This window comes from Nanorana parkeri, unplaced genomic scaffold (genome assembly GCF_000935625.1).
Source record: "Nanorana parkeri isolate BGI_ZX_2015 unplaced genomic scaffold, ASM93562v1 scaffold1456, whole genome shotgun sequence".
Classification (NCBI taxonomy): Eukaryota; Metazoa; Chordata; class Amphibia; order Anura; family Dicroglossidae; genus Nanorana; species Nanorana parkeri.
Genome location: NW_017307724.1, coordinates 2729 through 21118, shown reverse-complemented (window position 1 = coordinate 21118; position 18390 = coordinate 2729). Strand labels below are relative to the sequence as shown.

Below are 18390 nucleotides of genomic sequence, written 5' to 3'. Positions count from 1 at the left end.
ATGGAGGGTAGTCTTGAGTTGGACCTGCCGAACAGCAGAGGAGTTACGGGCGGCCTCCTGTTCCATCGTCTGGATGCGATCAGTCAATGTGTGTATGTCAGCCTTTAGCTCCGATATTGCCGCTGACAGCGTGGATTTAATATCCAGAGCTATGGAGGTGAGATCCGACATTCAGGGCATCTGGCCCATCAATGTGAGCAGATCGGGGTGCAGGTGGGGTGGGTCTCTGCTCGGGCTGCTGCCAGGGGACTCCCCGGCGGAGGGAGATGGCGCTGTGTCTTCCACGTGGCGTCCCGACGGTTGGGATCGGAACCTACATCTGGTAGGTTACGGCCAAGTTGTGTTCCCGAATCTCGGGGGGCTTTGCGCGCCTGAGTGGTTTTACCGGTTCTCCTCATGGTTTGGATGGTGGAAACTCAGTAGATATCGGAATAGTAGCTTAATAAGAGGGGCCCAGGTTTCGGAGAGTAGAGACTAGACGTCCATCTTGGTCCTGCGCCAGGCCACGCCCCCATTTTGCATACTTTTTAAGGGTATTGTGACAAAAAAAGTTGAGAAACGCTGCCCTAGGCCAAGCATGTAACCCTTGCAGTGTGGGTGGGCCCAACTGCAAGGGTTTTTATTTTTTGCCTGGAGTTGGGCTATAAAATATCACTAATATTACTAATTTGATAAATAGGCGCTTTCCATAGTTTTTAACACAATTTATTGTAAACAAGAAACAACTGCTAATTCCACATCTATTTGATAGTTTTCTAAATATATTCATAAATGAAATTGTAAATTAATTTTTAAATGAATTTGCTTTTGCTATCTCCAGTCAAAAATGTGGTGTTAATAATTTGTTTTTTTTTCTTCAGGCTTGTTACGGAATTCTGAAAGTCCCCACAGGAAACTGGCTGTGTCGATCTTGTGCCCTGGGCGCTCAAGCTAAATGTTTACTATGCCCAAAGAGAGGAGGAGCTTTGAAACCTACAAGAAGTGGAACTAAGTGGGTCCATGTCAGCTGTGCCTTATGGATACCTGAAGTAAGACACTATATAATGTGTTTACTGTAATAATAGCTCTTTTAAGTGTGTCTAGTCTTCCATTTTTTGCTTACAATTACCTTTCAGCTTATTCAGCGCATAAAGAAAGAGATGTTCATGCATACACAAAACTCAACAAAGAATTACAAAATTATTTGTGTTCTAATGGTTTTCCCACATCTCTGCTGAAAAATGTCTGGACTAGGAAGTATAATCAATCTGTACTTTCAATGTCCCTAAACTGTAGGCCAGTGCTTGTACACAAGTGTCAATCCTGCCCAAGTTGGCAGTAAGCTCCAGGTTTGCAGAAGGGGTAGACATTCAACAGTCTGAATGACCGGGAGGGAGATCTAGGTATTTATCATTGGAGGAACACCCCCACCTTCTGCTCTGCCAGCTTATATGAATATCTATGTATTTGTTAAATAGACTGAGGCAGTCAACAAGTGAAGAGGAAGTGCTAAAATGTTTGCATTGCTGAGAAGTACAACAAAATTAATAAGAGGGTTAGAGGACCTCAACTATGACTAACGTTTACAAAGATTACATTAATTTACTTTAGAGAAGATAAATCAAAACTTCCACATTTATAGGTAGCCAGAGACCAAATGATCTACTGTAGACTGGTGAGACTGACCTAAGGTTAGTTTTAGAAGAAGTACTTTTATGGAAGAAAATATGTTTGTTGCTCTAAATATTTGTTAATGTTGACATTAAATCAACATGACGGTATGCATTGGTGGAGCACTGAACCCCAGAATCGACAGAACATATTAGTCAAAATCTAACTTTTAGAGGCAGATCTCTGTGAACCTGGGTATCTGAAAGGGGCCCAGGAGTAGTCTATAGAGCATTAGAAGGAAGAGTGCCCTAAAGCTTGATTCAGTCAATAAGAATGTTATTTTTCATGACATGTATAGCATGAAATCCGTTGTCAGTTCGGTGACCCAGATCTCATGCTATCCATATAATTTTACAATTGGTGTCCATTACAAATTTGAACTTACGGCCAGCACACAAACCCTGATGAACTTTTAAGCCCCCGAAACCTATTGGCTTTTTGTGGACCCATTGTGAAAAATTGAATTCTTACTGGAGTGAGTCAAGCTTTGTGGCTCTCATCCATCTAATGCTGTACAGATTAAATGAGTGTGAAGGTCAAGTTTTAATGTTAGGTCCACTGTAACCAGTTGCTATCCGCCCGTTGAAAAAGAACGGACGGACGGCACAGCTGCATTGGTGGGTTGCCGTCTATAGACGGCATTTTTTTCTGCTCACGCGCGCCTCCTAGCGCGCGCACGGGCAGAAAAAGCCAGTGCAATGCATAGAGCTGTTACCAGTTAATAGCAATAACAATAAGTGTAAAAAAAAAATATATAAATAGAAAAAAGTAAAAAAAAAATAAAAGTCACATATAAAAAAAGTTTTAAAAAAAAACCCCAATATGTTTAGGTCCCCCACATTTACGCACATATAAACGTAAATATGCGTCCGGTGCACCAGCGCGCTGAAACGACAATTGCGCTACACACGTTACATATCACCGCGAACGTCGCAGTGAGAGCAATAATTTTAGGGCCATAAATCACTGATAACACTAAACTGATGAGCGGACTTTTTTGAGGTTCCGCGCGCGCACGCAATTTTAAGGCTTGACATGTTTGGTGTCTTTTTACCCGACGTGACCCCCGTCTTTTATATTTTACCCAAAAATTGGGTAATAAATGTTTTATCATTTAATATAGGCGAAACTTTTTTTTTTTTTTAAAAAGGTAATTTTTCCTTAATATAGTAAAAAATTAAAACCGCTGTGGTGATTAAATACCACCAAAAGAAAGCTCTATCTGTCCCTAAAAAATGGTATAAAATTCATTTCAGTACAGCGTTGCATGATGGAATAAATGTCAGTCAAAGTACTGCAGCGCTGAATACTGAAAAATGGCCTGGATGGGAAGGGGGTTTAACACCGCGGACTTCAACTGGTTAAGTGATAAACAATTTTCTCCCTCATTCAGGTAAGCATTGGATGCCCAGAGAAGATGGAGCCTATTACGAAGATTTCACACATCCCGCCAAGCAGATGGGCTTTGTCCTGTAGCCTGTGCAAAGAATGCACAGGTACTTGTATTCAGGTATGTCCTACATTTCCTTGTTACTCTTATGGTCATCTGTTACACACAGTCTATAGTGATTTATGTGATCTCTAATTATATCTAACGGTTATTATCTCATTAATGGTTGTATGTCACCGTTCAAACCTTGCTGTTAGTTTTACCTGTCTTGTCATTAAGAATTACATAAACATTTTCTGAACATAAAAATAAGTAATCTTTGTCTAGGAGGAACTCCATAAATAAATATTCAATGAAACTGAAGGGGTGGGTGACATGTGACCTGTCTTTTCATAACAGATAAAAAGGAACAGGTATAGGTTGTTTCACTATTTTTTTTTTATTGGATTTTTTCATAAGCACAAGTATACAAAAAATATAACATATATGGTCAGACATGTAAAGAGCATGTCAAGCAAACCAGTACAGTATAGGTACAAGGACTAGAACAATATCACATAGAACAGGACATGTTAGCACATTATAGCACAAAGTAAATAAGAGAAAAAAGCAGAAAAGGGGATATCAATGTCAGTGCATGAAGGGATAATAGGATATCAATGCTTAGTATACCAAGTTGAATTCTAGATTTTCTAGTATACCAAGTTGAATTCTAGATTTTATCAAATTTGTCAAGATTGGAATGGTGGTGCACCAGAATCCGCTCATAGTTGTAATGGATATGAACCAACCCCAGCACCTCACCCACTCTAGGTGTCCTATCAGACTTCCAATTTCTGGTTATCAGCAATTTAGCCGCTAGTAAGACATGAGTAGTTATCACTCGGTATGGAGAAGGCACACACTCTATCCTCAAGTTCAGAATGGCTAGCTCGGGTGTAGGGGCCAGACTCTGTCCTAGGATTTGGCTAAGAATCTGGAAAATCGTAGTCCAATAAGTACATAGCTTATTACAGGACCAGAACACATAGAGTAGTGTAGCCACTCTACCACATCCTCTCAAGCAGGAGTTAGAATTAGCAGCAGAAAATTTGGCAAGTCTATATGGGGTTAGGTACCACCTTAGCATAACTTTTTGGGAGAGTTCTCAGAGGTTGACACATTGTGAAGTAGAATATAGGTATTTGAGTGCTGTACTCCATTGCTGCGTGGAAAAGACGGACTCAAGTTCCGTTTCCCATTTTACAAATGGGGGAGATTTCTGGAATAGCATTTTTTTTCTGAAAGGAACTATAAATTAAGGAAATCCCACTGCTCGACTTGGAGGGGCTATTGTACAGCTACCAGATGGGCGACGGGATTGACTGTTCAGCGGGACCTCCCTGTAGCAACAAGTGCCTAATTTGCAAGTACCGAAAGTATTCAGCCAGAGGGAGTGAGTAGATACTTTGAAGATCTGAAAAGGTTCAAAGATTAGTGCCATCGTAGAGTTCAGAAAGTTTTGTGATACCACATCTACACCACATTTTTACATTAATATCAGCAATTAAAATTTCACATACAGTAATCAGAATTTGTATTTTACTAGTTACATCATATGTCTTATTAGGAACAGCAAGCCGCTTCCATGCCTCAATGGAGGTAGTAATAGTTGGGGAAAGCACGACCTTTGGACACGAAGACCAGGTCGATGCCAATATGAAGGTGACCAGATCATTGGTAGGGGTCATGTATTGCTCTATATCCCTCCACAGTATGTCAGATGAGGGACAGAACCAGTGCTTCAGTTGATCTAAAATAGAAGAATCCACCCACACTCCTGTGTTTGAGTAATCGGCAGTACGCACAGCGAGCTTTCTGATGTTGCCATAGGAATTGAAGGAGACTTGATCTGAGTGACTGAAAATATCTTTGAGGGATTGAAATAGGGAGAGTTCTAAACAGATATAGTAGTTTAGGGATCACCATCATTTTAAATGCAGCTAGTCGTCTAGACCAGGTTAATTCGAATTTAGCTATCTTTTGGAGATCAGTACGGAAGCTGTGTAGGAACAGGGTAAAATTGTGAGGCTGTAAGATAGACAACTAGATAGGATATGCTATTCAGTTTCCATGTATAGGGGAAATCAGTTGATAGTTTGGTACGTAGCACAGGGTCAATCCCTAGACTCAATATGAAAGACATAGCGTCATTAATTTTGTAATAGGAGATCGCACTGAATCTAGCGATGGCCCTTTGAACCGCAGCAATGGAGGTGCTGGGGTCAGTAAGCATGAGGATAACATCATCTGCAAAGAGATGAATTTTATGGTGACAATGGCCAATTTTGAATCCTGTGATTGCAGGGTCAGATCTGACAGATTCAGCAAATGGCTCCATGAGAAGGTTGAATATTAGTGGAGAGAGGGGACACCCTTGTCTGGTACCATTTGATATGTGAACAGATTTAGAGAGCGCCTGTGAATGATAAACCTGGGCTAAAGAGTATAGGGCCAATATGGCCGAGCATATAGGCCCCGAAAAGCCAAATTTGAGAAGTACTTGCTGTAGGTAACGCCAATGAATTATGTTGAATGCTTTCTCAGCATTGAGAGAAAGTAGCAGGGACGGGATTTTGCGTCGTTCAGCATAATGTAATAATATTAATAAGTCATCTAGTAGCGTCAGGTGCTTGTCTACCTTTTAATAAATCCCTTCTGGTCAGGATGTATAAGGGAAGGGAGGATTTCCTTTAGGCGATTTGCTAGTATTTTGGCATAGATTTTAAAATCTGTATTGAGGGAAATTGGGCGGAAATTTTGGGGTAGATTCTATTTTGGGCGGAAATTTTGTGGTAGATTCTATTTTGGGGTAAATTTTGGGGTAGGTTATCAATCCGCTGTGACCGCTGTTTATTTAACCTAGCATTGACGTGCATAAGCACCCCTCTCATAACAGCCTTGTGTGCATTCCAGAGGATATAAGGGTCATCCACAGAGCCTTGATTAATCGAAAAATAGTCAGCTAAAGAAGTGGTGATGTTAGAAATGCTATCAACCTGTTTGAATAGTGCTGTGTTGTTTCTCCAAAGTCGCTTAAATGAAGACGAGTGCCGACTGGCGACTCTCATGGATATAGGTGCATGGTCAGACCACGTAATAGTGTGTATTTTGGTATCAGCTAGGCGGTATAGTATGGAGCACTCTACCAAAAAGTATAATCTCTTTCACCAGCATGATAGCATCTCCAAGCATCGTATAAATCTGCAGTGCATAAGAGAGAGGGGAGATTGGTAACGTCGCACCTGCGTGAACTAGTAGAGTCCATGTCAGGATCAGGCACCACATTAAAATCTCCACATACAATAAGTTCTCCCTTTTTTACTTTAGAGATTTTCATAAACAATCTATTCAGAAAACGCAATTGTCGAACATTAGGTGTATAAACATTAACAATCATGTATAGAGCATTGTCCAATTAGGCTATGAGGATAATATACCTTCCCATGGGATCAACAATCAAGTCGTGTAGAGAAAATGTGACCTGTTTTTTAACCACAATCATGACACCTCTTTTTTTCTTAGTAGGCATATTAGAAAAAAAAAGTATGTGGAAACATAGCATGTGAGCATAGAAGAGCCGCATCCCCTCGAAAGTGTGTCTCTTGGACACAGAGGACATCAGCCTTAGTTGTTACTGCTTCTTTCCAAAGAGATGAGCATTTGACAGGATGATTCAAACCTTTAGCATTATTAGAGACAAATTGCAGACTCTTGGCGGGATTGAGTATAAAGAGGTAAGGGCCGCCAACTTACATAAGGGAGACATTGCAGTGGTAACGGGTGGATATCTCAGAGTATAAGGCATACTCCCGAAACAAGGACGAAGTCCAGAGAGATCACTAAGTGCACTGTAGTGGGAAAAACAAGAAAAAAACAACAAAACATAACACCAATATTAAGGCCAACAAGGAAATGAGAACCACGATCCGAATAGGATCCGTAAGCAGCATTTCACTGCGCATAGTAGTAATGGGGGTAAACATAAGAACAGATTGTCATAATGCAATGACTCCAGACTCCACTGTGGTAGGGACATCTTTAAGAGAAAAGAAATATGGAAATCCAGACGACAGTCAAGGATGAAGTTTCCGATCCTTGGGGATCGATTTCCATCCGGACAACAGGTGTTGTGGGCTGGGCATAGGAGGCTCAGGAGGTCCATCTTCTGGAGAGATATTGCACATGCCCAAGATGCGAGCGCCTTCTTTCAGCGATGCGATGGAATGTGTCTCTACCTTGTAGGAGACAATTATTTTTGTTGGATATCCCCATTTATAGGTGACCTCATGTCGCCGCAGAGCTCTGATGATGGGCCCCAGCTGTCTCCTAAGGTGTGCTGGGACAGGTCAGGAAAGAACTGAAATCTGGATAAGCGCTTGGGAAGCTGGGTGGTGTCCCGGACTCTAGGCATCAGACGCTCCTTTACATGAAAGAAGTGGATACGCAGAAGAACATCACGTGGGATCTTTCCGCTAGGAAAGACGGTTTAGGAAGGCGGTGGATCCTGTCAGTGAGATCGGAGGGTGAAAGATCTGAAAGCAGTAGTTGCATCATATCAATCACATATTGAATTGCGTGAGTGAGGGACAAGATATCCGAATGAATAGTAGTACGTAAAGAGACCAACATATCTTTCAAGGTGGTATCAAGGACTGGCTGATCTGATGTGGGGAAGCATGTGATGGAGTCATGCAGTTCCCTAGTATCATCAATGGAATCGTCAGTGTGACTCACCGGAGTGGAGTGGCTGCTTTCCCCTGCCATCAGCTTGGATTTTACAGGGTTGCCTGCTGTGGAGGAGACAGAGGAGGATGACTCATGCGGGGAGGGGGAGATCCCCTGCAACTGTCGGGCTGCCGCACGCTGAGCCTCCTTCGGCTCTGAAGTTATAGAGAAAGCCCGGGGGAGTGAGCCATCGTGCCTGCTCCACGGGTCCGAAGAGGCAAAGAAAGCCGTCAGTTTGCGCGGCTAGATTTAGGTCTGCGACCCATGTCGGCAGGCTCCAGGGGATGCCAGCAGAGGAGCGGTGACTGCATTTCCGTCGTCGGGGTCACATCTGGGCCGGTAAGCTGGGAGCACCTCACTTACATGTGTCCGTCCGGCTTGCGTGCTAGCCAGGACCCCCATTGTTTCACTATTTTAAAGCAGAAGTACACTTTAGAAAAAAGGCGTAAACATTTCTCTCCCGTTCATTGAAGGACATAGGGCAACAGATTGTAGATCCTGTATTGTAGGGTATAGCGCTACCTGCAGGAGAAGGACGCTAGGCACATAACAAAAGACAAAGACAGTCGATGGGCGGCCCCTGCTGGTGGCCCAACCCCCCACCTGATGACAATTCTCCAGTTTTTTGCCTAGCTTCAGTAGCAAGGAGCTAAAAACATTTCTCTGGAAATGTTTTCTTTTTCCTCTATTTTGTTCGCTGTTTCTTAAAGCAAGTGTCACCAGGGCGACATGCTGGATGAATGTAGATCCTTGTAGTCTCCCATGCGTGGCCGGCGAGCGCATGCAGACTCCACTACGGGTGGTCGCCTGCGACATGATTTCTCGACGCCTGTGGGTTCGTCCCGGTGGAGGTGCATATGACTGGGGGTCTTGGCCTTCCAGTCACAGCACTCCATTCAGGCTGGCGGCGCCGCGACTGGAGCTGCACTGTCCCCACAGTTGCACTCTCCAGGCTGCCTTCTCCTCCTCTCTCATGGTGTCCGTCTGTGGGCCCAAGTGTCGGGCCTTGTGTGTGGGACGGGTCTCCCTTGGGGCTCTTCTGCCATTATGGGAGGTGTGGGGCATGTTGTGGGAACATGCCTGTGCCCGGGCTACAGTGCTGGAGCAGTTGCGGCACGGTCGCGGCGGGTGTCGTTCGGTCGGCGTCTGCGGCCGCTAATTGAGGCCCCGGTCTGGTTGTGGCCTCCGGTCGCCGCGGGCGCCATTTTGGTTGAGGGCAAGCACCCTTTTGCTGATGTAATTTCCCCCTGGGCTCCCTCTCAGCGTCAGTTGGAAAGGGCGTGCCTCCTTTCGGCTTGGAGACGCTGCTGGCTACAGTCAGACAGTGCAGCTCTCCTCTGGACTCCAGTTTACTGAGCCAGAGCGTGGCTGGTGCGCTGCAGAGCCCTGACAGACAAGGGGTCGCTAGTACTGCTGGGGTCTCTCTCTCTACCTGTTGCGGTCTCCTGGTTCTGGGGTGGTTAGTGCACAGTGGGCCATGGAACGCAGGAATGAACCAACTGCGTTGCCTTGTGAGGGCTGCGACCTTCTTGGTCCAACGTTTGTGCGGCCTGCACGCCTACGTCCTTTTGCCAGTCACTCTTAGTCCCCGCGGGGTGCTATCCCTAAAAATTATATAATTTTGTTTCCTCTACCATGGATGGTTTCGTGTCACGCATTGAACGCGCATTGACGCAGGGACTCCCTAGGAAACGTACTCTGCAGTTGCGTCTCCTGTTATCTCGGGGGAGTCCGAGGAGGAGGGGGTACTTCCCACGGCGTCGCCTCGGCCTGACCCTGGGGATTCTTCCCAACCAGACCCGGCCTGTGAGGATAAGTCAGCGGCTTTGCCCATGTTTCCAGAGCGTGTATTGGTTTCTGTGCTGGTACGTGCGGTCAGGGAGACTCTTAAAATTGTGGAGGCTCACAGTTTTTCCATGCTGCCGCCGATACAATTTGGGATGCATACGAGTAGGCGTTCCGCCAAAGTGTTCCTTTACATCTCCTTTTTTGAGAAAGCAGCCTACTAAGTCATTTGCGGTTCCTAAGCGTTTTCTCTGTTCGCTTTCCCCTTGCGGAGGCCTTGTGGTCTAGGTGGGCATCCCCGCTCCGGTCTGACTCTTGAATAAGGCTACGATTATTCCGGTGGAGGATTCCCCGTCCTTTAAGGGCCCCACCGATAGGAAGGCTGAGGCGGTTTTCGCGGACTATGTACTCCGTTTCGGGTTGCGCTTATGCGTGAGGTTTTGGCTTCTACCTTGGTCTCTCAGACTCTGACGGAGTGGGCGAAGATGTTGTTTTTTGTCAGACACGCTTCGCTGGTTGCTTGGCTTAAGTGCTGGTTGGCTGACCAGGCTTCCAAGAACGCTCTGGTGGAGCTTCCCTTTACCGGGGACCGTTTATTCGGTACCTCCTTGGATGAGATTATTAGTGTATGAGTACCTTCTTACCTCAGACGCAGAAGAAGGGACAGCGGCGCAAGCCTGGTCCCTTCTTTTCTGCTCACAAACGCCCCCCACCCTCAGAGAAGGGCGGTACATTCTCCAAACCTCCCCCCTCCCAGCCTGCCAAGCGTCCCTGGCAGCCTAAGTCTGCCAAGCCTGCCGGCAAACCCTCGTCCGCATGAAGGTCCAGCCCCATCTCTGGGTCCCAGGGTGACGGGGCACCTTCGGCTCTTTGCGTGTAATTTTTTTTTTGGGTGGCTCACGTCTCCGACACCTGGGTCTGAACTGGTCTCCTCGGGCTCTGGCGGTCCTCTTGGCCCAGGGAGTGATCATGTCGGTTCCGTCCTCGAAAAGGTTCAGGGGCTGTTATTCCAACCTGTTTACCGTGCCCAAGAAGAAGGGTGTTCGGCCCCTCCTGGACCTTTTTATTCTTTGCATACCTTAATGATCTTTTCCTTCCCATTCTTCTGACAGTGGCCTTTTATACTAAGGGAATATTAATATATCTCCCTTTACTTCCTGGAACTCTGGCACATGGGACTAGGACATGTGACTGTAAACATCATCTCAAGGGAGAAAAATGCCTTTCCCTGACATCTTGTGAGATTACAGATGAGATTTCCCAGCAATGCATTGCTCATGTAACCTTTCCAGGATGCAGCGATTGGGCACAATTACCTAATTCAAAGCAAACCAGGAAGTGGAAACAAGAAACTGTAAGTTAAAGAAAAATATGTTTGTTTAACTAATGAATGTAAGATGATTTCATATCAGCATGCAGAGCTGCATTCTAATGTGATTTTTAGTCAATGGGGTAAAGGTCTGCTTTAAAGGCAGGTTCGCACCATTTTCTGAACCAGATCTGGAACGCAGTGCATTGCGTTTTTGCCACGTTTTTACAGCAATTTTGCCACGTTTGGAATTATTTTATTTTTTTATGCTTAAAATGGTCTTACAGGTGCGTTTCAGTGCATATGTGATGCATTTTTATGGATTTCAGTGCATTCCAGACCAGACAAAATAGGACAAGCAGTATTTTTTTGGTCTGGTGTGGAACGGACAGCGCTGGGGTGAACAGAGGCCAGAAATAGCATAGGCATACATTAGGATGCATTTTGGGTCTGGAAACAATCTGGTCTGGAGATGATCCGGACATGGTGTGAATAGGCCCTAATAGTATTCTTGGGCACTTTCGTTAGGAAAGGATACATAGGATTGTAAAGAGGAAGAGTGAAACATCTGCTGAAGCCTTGTACAGTAGACATGTGCACAGCATACAAATTTGTTTCAGACAAAACCTTTTAAAATCATTATGCTGTTTTGGATTCGGAGGCAACAAACCCCTGAATCCAAAAACGCACGTTTTAAAAAAAAAGAAACGGGTAATGGCCATATTGGCCACCAACACGTTCTGTGCTTTCACGTTTCGGATTCACACGAACTGCTGAATCAATAGAATTTTGGAATTTAGCAAGTCCGTCTCTCATTCTCTCAGTGTAGGGTTGCAGTGGGTATAGAAAAGAATCACCCTCTTTAAAATAATCACATTGTGTTGCTTTGCAGCCTGAAATGAAACAGACAAGTGAAAAATATAATACCAACATGTCAGAAAAAAAAATAAAAAACAGAATCACTGAGCTGGACAAAGGATCACTCCCTCCTAAACATCGCTTGTAAACTCAATCAGGTGTAGATAATCACCTTCTTAATGGCACACAAAACCTTTCTATTTTTTATTGTGATCAGCTGTGGTCATTTTGATTAGCTCAGCATGAAAAGAGCTTTCCTGGACTATTTCAGTCAATGGTAGTGCAACTGCAGCAAACAATCAATAATGGGTGGCAAGGCACTGTCAAAAGATCTTCCGGATAAAGTTGTGGACAGCCACAAGTCAGGAGATGGATAAAAAAAAAATCAAAGGCATTATCAATGCCTAGATGCACAGTGAAGTCTATTATTAAGACGTGGAAGGTGTTTGGTACAACACAGACCCTCCCTGGATCAGGACGTCGCTCCAAACTGGATAGAAGAGCCAGGAGGAAACTGGTCAGAGAGGCTACCAAGAGGCCTACAGCAACTCTGAAGCTGTTGCAGGAACTTATGGCATGTCATTGTGTGCGTGTGACAACAATATCACAAATTCTCCACAAATGTGGCTTGTATGGGAGGGTTGCAAGAAAAAAGCCACTCCTCAAGAAAGGCCACATACAGTCACGACTGAGCTTTGCCAAAACGCACCTTGGAGATTCTGAGGCCAGATGGAAAAAAAGTGTTATGGTAAGTTGAGAATAAAATGTAATTATTTGGCCTAAACACCAAAAAATATGTCTGGCAGAAATCCAATACAGCTCACCATCCAAATAACACCATTTCTACAGTAAAGCATGGGGGTAGTAATATCCTGTTATGGGGGTGTTTCTCTGCAGCAGGGACTGGAGCACTTGTCAGGATAGAAGGAAAAATGGATGGGTCAAAATACTGTCAAATTCATGAGGAAACTGCTGCTCTCTGCCAGAAAGTTGTCAATGGGAAGAGGGTTTACCTTCCAACATGACAATGACCCAAAGCACACAGCAAACATGGCCACACAGTGGTTGAGGGAGAAAAAGGAGAATGTCCTTGCATGACCTAGTCAGAGCCCAGACTTAAACCCCATTGAAAATCTGTGGAATTATGTGCAAAGTTAGTAGAGACATATATCCCAACAGACTAAGGGCTGTAATTAAAACAAAAGGTGGTTCAACAAAATACTGACACAAAGGGGTGATCCTTTTTCCAACTCAGTGATTCTGTTTTTGGATATTTTTTTTACATTTATTTCTGACATGTTGGTGTTAATTCTTTCACTTGGATGTTATAAGTTGCACTGAGTAAATACAGCTGGATAAAACAGATGTCTTCATTTCAGGCTGCAAAGCAACAAAATGTGATTATTTTAAAGTGGGGGTGATTCTTTTCTATATCCTCTGTATATTAATGGTTTTACGATAACATTTTATTTACAGAAAATCACAGCATATGTTATCTCTGCGAAGCTGAAACACCTAGTGTGAGTTTAGCATGGGTGTGAATTAGGGATGCACCAATACCTGTATCGGTGCCGATGCCGAGTATTTGGGCGAGTACTCGCCCAAATGTTCCAATGCCTAGCCCGATACTTCCGGTATCAGGAAGCCGGACAGCGAGTCATTACACACTTGTGACGAGGGACCATGGAGCTGGCTTCCCGGCCAATCAGGAAGCCGGGCAGCGTGTAATGATTCGCTGCCCGGCTTTCTGATTGGCCGTGAAGCCGGCTTCATGCTTCTTCGTCACCTCACGGCGCCAGCTTCCTGATTGCCCAGAAAGCCGTCTCCATGCTTTCTCATCACCTAGTGACGGGAAGCATGGAGACCGCTTCACTGCTAATCGGTAAGCTGGGTGGCGAGTCTTTTCACACTTCCCAGCTTAACAGGAAGCCAGGTGGCGAGTTATTACACGCCGCTTGGCTTCCTTAATGGGACTTCCGTTATCGGTATTTGGTATCGGTGAGTACTGAAAAAAAATATCAGTACTCAATACCGAAAAAACGATATCTGTGCATCCCTAGTCTGAATGAGACAATGTCTAGCTACAAACTATGCATTCAGTACACCTACTGTGCACTTTGTTGCCAGTCCGCTGGAATTGGCCTGCATCGGTCTGTGAGCTTCAGTAGAACAATCTATTAGACATGTAACTCCACAAAAAAATTGTTTAGTTTCGGATCGATTCGATTTTTATCTTAAGTTTTTCAGATTTCGGATCCAAAATTCAATTCAGTTTATTTGGATTTCGTATCCATCAGAATTTTCGTTTCAGAAAGATCCACAACAGGAAGTCATATGACCGTTCCTGTAATGCAACCCCCAACAGCCACACAAAATCTGATTGGCCAGAGAACAGTCATGTCAAGGAATATTTGGATTAATTTGCGTTCGGACGCATTCAAATTCGGAAATCTGAATGTCAAAATTTTACGACATTCGTACAAATATTCATTTGTAACAAAACAAAATTTTACTACAATCTATATACATCAATGTCGCTTTGACGGTTGAATGCAACATAAACAGGTTTGTGTACATATTGTGTGCAGAAAATATACAAGTATAAGAACTGGCACTTCTGTTAAAAGAAAGGAATGCCAATCTCTAAATGTTCTAAAAGTAGTTTGTATGTTAGGTTTGATGGTCCTTAAAGGATTATAGGAGTTTTTTTAGGCATTTTGCCCTGGTTATAGTTTCAGAGATTATGTACTTTTGTGAACTACAGCAAGAAATCCATAGAGTGCCTCTGTTACTTTGAAAATGTATTTTTTTTTTAATATTCTTTATTTATATAAGCATACCAACATAGTACAGAAGTGTGACACAGTAGGACCTCATGGCCCTGCATAATGAAACATATACAGAAATTCAGCTTATACATCACACAGCCGAGCCCGACATGTCCATTCCCTTCTGCTCATACATAGTGCAATAAAACCATCAATCTGTACTAGAGGTCAGCATGCATTTCCACCTTACTTTTCTCAACAATTAACCAAGAAACCTAACTTGGACCCCAAGCCAGGAGGACCATCCCTCAACTCAAGCGGATAGCCTCCCAACTACTCGGGTTCCGCTGGAGGCGAATTACAACAAGGACAGGAGAAACAGAAAGAGAACACAGAGACATACAAGGACGACAACAAAACAAAAAAAAAAGGGGAGTGGGGGGGACGAAAGATCTCAGTGCCCGTGCCCTGTGTGCGATCGCCGCACTGCACTCAGCGCGCATTCCCCGGTACGAATATCATTTCATTTCATACCCCGCCACCGAAGCGCTACTCCAGGTTGGCTTGTGGAAAATCTACCGACTCGCGGAACTGATACCAGGCCGCCCATGTGCAAACAAACTTATGCTGGGTTTTGCGGATTGAGGCTGTAAGATCCTCCATTAGTCTGATCTCCTCCACCCTCTGCACCCACATCTCCACCGAGGGTGCTCGGGATTGTCTCCATAACGCCGGAATGCATGCCCTGGCAGCATTCAACAAATGTATCAACAGCGAGCGTTTATAAGTTTTACGCGAGAGTGGTGCCAGGTGGAGGAGATACACCAAGGGAGTGAAGGTCAGTGTCAGTCCAGTGATCTTTTGGATCAGCTCGGCCACTTGTGACCAGAATGGTACAACCCTAGTGCATTCCCAGAAAATGTGTAGCAAAGAACCTACCTCCTCCCCACAGCGCCAACAAGCGGCCGGGACAGAGGAGTACATCTCATGAAGGGCTTTAGGGACCCTATACCATCTTGTCAGTAATTTATAGCCAGCTTCTTGATATTTTGTCGACACCGATGATTTGAGTGCAAAGTGTATCATGCGGTCTATCTGGTCACAACTAAACACTACTCCCAGGTCCGCAGCCCACTGCCCGACAAAGTAAGGAGGAGGGAGGTCCGGAGGGTTGCGCAGGCATTCTACCAGGTGGGCTAACATGTGTCTCACCGGCTCCGCCCGCTCACATATTTTTTCAAAGTCTGTTAGCTGTCTCATAGGGAGGTCCCCAACCTGTACCGTGCTTATGAAGTGCCGTATCTGTAAGGCGCTCCATAGTTTCAACGGCGGGTTACTCAGTGCCCTGATTTGGGACACCGACATCCACTGAGCTGACTCCTGGAATTGGTATATTCGAGTGTGCTCCACGGATGCCAGGGATCTTGCTAGTGGGTTATGCAGACCCGGGGGGAAGTGCGGGTTTCCCGTCAGCGGTAAGAGAGGTGAGGGCTGCGGGGAAAGACCGGAAGTGGGCAGAGTACCACCAACTACCTTCATCGTGGCACGAACCATAGGATTCGTCCAGTACGAGAGTGGCATAGCAGGTGAGATCCATGGTGCATATCGTAGGGGAGGTTCGCAGTCCAGTTGTTCCATGGCTACCCACAATTTGTGGTCGGAGTTGCAGCACCAATCGGTCAGTACCGTCAAATGGGCCGCACGATAATACAACACCGGATCGGGAAAGCTCAGGCCCCCAGCCCCCCTAGCTCTGGACAGGATTTGATGCCTGATCCGTGCCCTCTTGTTCATCCACAGAAAGGTCGAAAAGCGGGAGCGCAGCTGGCGAAGGAAGGTGATCGGGATCAACACTGGAAGTGTCTGTAAAAGATATAGCAATCTAGGCATGACTACCATTTTTAAAATATTATTACGCCCCAACCACGTGAAAGTGTGTCCGTCCCATTTGGCCAAATCCTCTGTAATGCGTCTCTGGAAAGGGATGAAGTTGAGCGTAAACGTCTTGCGTAGATCAGCCGGGATAGAGACTCCCAGGTAGGTTATATGCGAGTCCGCCCACTTAAACCTAAAGGAGGCCCTAAGGCCTACTAAACGTCCCTCCGGGACCGAAACGTTTAACGCTTCTGACTTACTCCAATTGAGTTTGAAGTCTGCCAAGTGACCGTATATGCGCATGGCATGCAAGATGTTGGGCAGGGAAATTTCAGGGAGTGCTACATATAGTAGCAGGTCATCTGCGTAGGCTGCCACCTTATGTTGTCTATCACCACAATCCAGGCCTTTAATGTCTGGCGACGATCGGATCGTACGGAGCAGCGGTTCAAGGGTCAGTATAAAGATGATGGGCGAAAGCGGGCAGCCCTGGCGAGTCCCGTTCGAGATGGTAAACGGCTCCGAGAGGGTCTCGTTAATCCGCACTACCGCCGTAGGGTTCGAATACAACGACCCAATCCATTGTCGCATGCCTACCCCCAGTCCAATATGCTCCAATACTTCCCTCAAGAATGACCAGCTCACTCGGTCAAACGCCTTCTCCGCATCTAAGGATAGCAGGAGAAGTTGCTGCGAGCGAGTTCGGGCCAGATGGATCACGTTTAAGGTGCGGATGGTGTTGTCCCTGGCCTCGCGGCCAGGGACAAACCCCACCTGATCCATCCCAATCAGGTCATCCAAGAAAGGCAGAAGGCGGGAGGCTAGTATACGGGTAAACAACTTAAGGTCCGCATTCAACAAGGATATAGGCCTGTAGCTTGTACATTGCGATGGGTCTTTTCCAGCCTTCGGCAGGACAGTAATCTGGGCCCTAAGGGAGTCTCTGGGGAGAGAGTTCCCCTCGAGGATTGAATTGAAGGCCGCCAAGAACCGTTCCCCCAGCGGATCACGAAAGGTTTTGTAATATGAGAGAGGCAGGCCGTCTGGGCCAGGCGCTTTCCCGGGTTTCATAGCTTTTATGGCTGTCTCTAATTCCGTCGTGGAGATGGGCACCTCCAAGGCGAGAGCTGTGGCTTCGGGTAGACGTGGCATGCCCGAGTCCGTCAAGTATGTTTGTATCTCCCGGGAGCAGGAAGGGGCCACAGTCATCCCTGGAGTTGGGGTGCAGATTGTATAAGTCCATGAAAAAGGAGTGAAACTGTTGGGCTATATCTTTAGATCTGGAGACCAGGCGGCCCTCCGCTGTACGAATAGAGGGAATGTAAGTGCGAGCTCGGGTATCGCGCACGGCGTGAGCTAAAAGCTGCCCCGGCTTATTCCCAAATTCGTAAAACGTGCGACGCGTCTTACACAACTAAGCCTTAACCCCGTCCAATAGGAGTTTGTTAAGTTCAGTCCTAGTTCTGGTCAGAGCGGTCAAAGTCTCCCCGTCCAAAGCAGACCTGTGCCTAAGCTCCAAGTCCCTCAGCTGATCATATAGCTCGTCAATGCGCTTCAGGCGCTGCCGTGTCCTGTGTGATCCAATTCTAATTAGAGCCCCACGCATCACACACTTGTGAGCCTCCCACAATGTGAGCGGATCCTGTCCCGGTGCCCCATTTTCCTTAAAGTACTGGGCCAGTTCTAACTTTAGGTCTGCTAGTACCGTCTCATCCTGCAGTAAAGATTCGTGCAGTCGCCACGTAAACGGTGAGCGCGTACCTTCGCCTATGTGCATGGTCAAATGAACAGGGGAATGGTCTGAAATGGCCAAGGTGCCAATGGAAACTTTAGACAGCAGGGGCAGGGTCCCGTGCTGCAATAAAAAGAAGTCTATACGGGAATATGACTGGTGCGGAGCTGAATAATGCGTGTAGTCCCTACCAGTGGGGTCCTCCACTCGCCAAGGGTCCACCAGTTGGAGGTCGAACATGGACCGTTTAACCCTT

At 45.7% G+C, this 18390-nt stretch overlaps 1 protein-coding gene across 1 annotated transcript in view; it reads left to right on the top strand.

The window, feature by feature from the left end:
- Positions 1-4685, top strand: part of LOC108798368 (protein Jade-2-like) — a 253509-nt gene extending 248824 nt beyond the window's left edge. The window contains 3 exon segments of the mRNA XM_018570113.1: positions 861-1028; positions 3044-3160; positions 4650-4685. Of these exon segments, the coding sequence (XP_018425615.1) occupies positions 861-1028; positions 3044-3160; positions 4650-4685 (321 nt within the window).
- The last annotated feature ends 13705 nt before the right edge of the window (positions 4686-18390 follow it).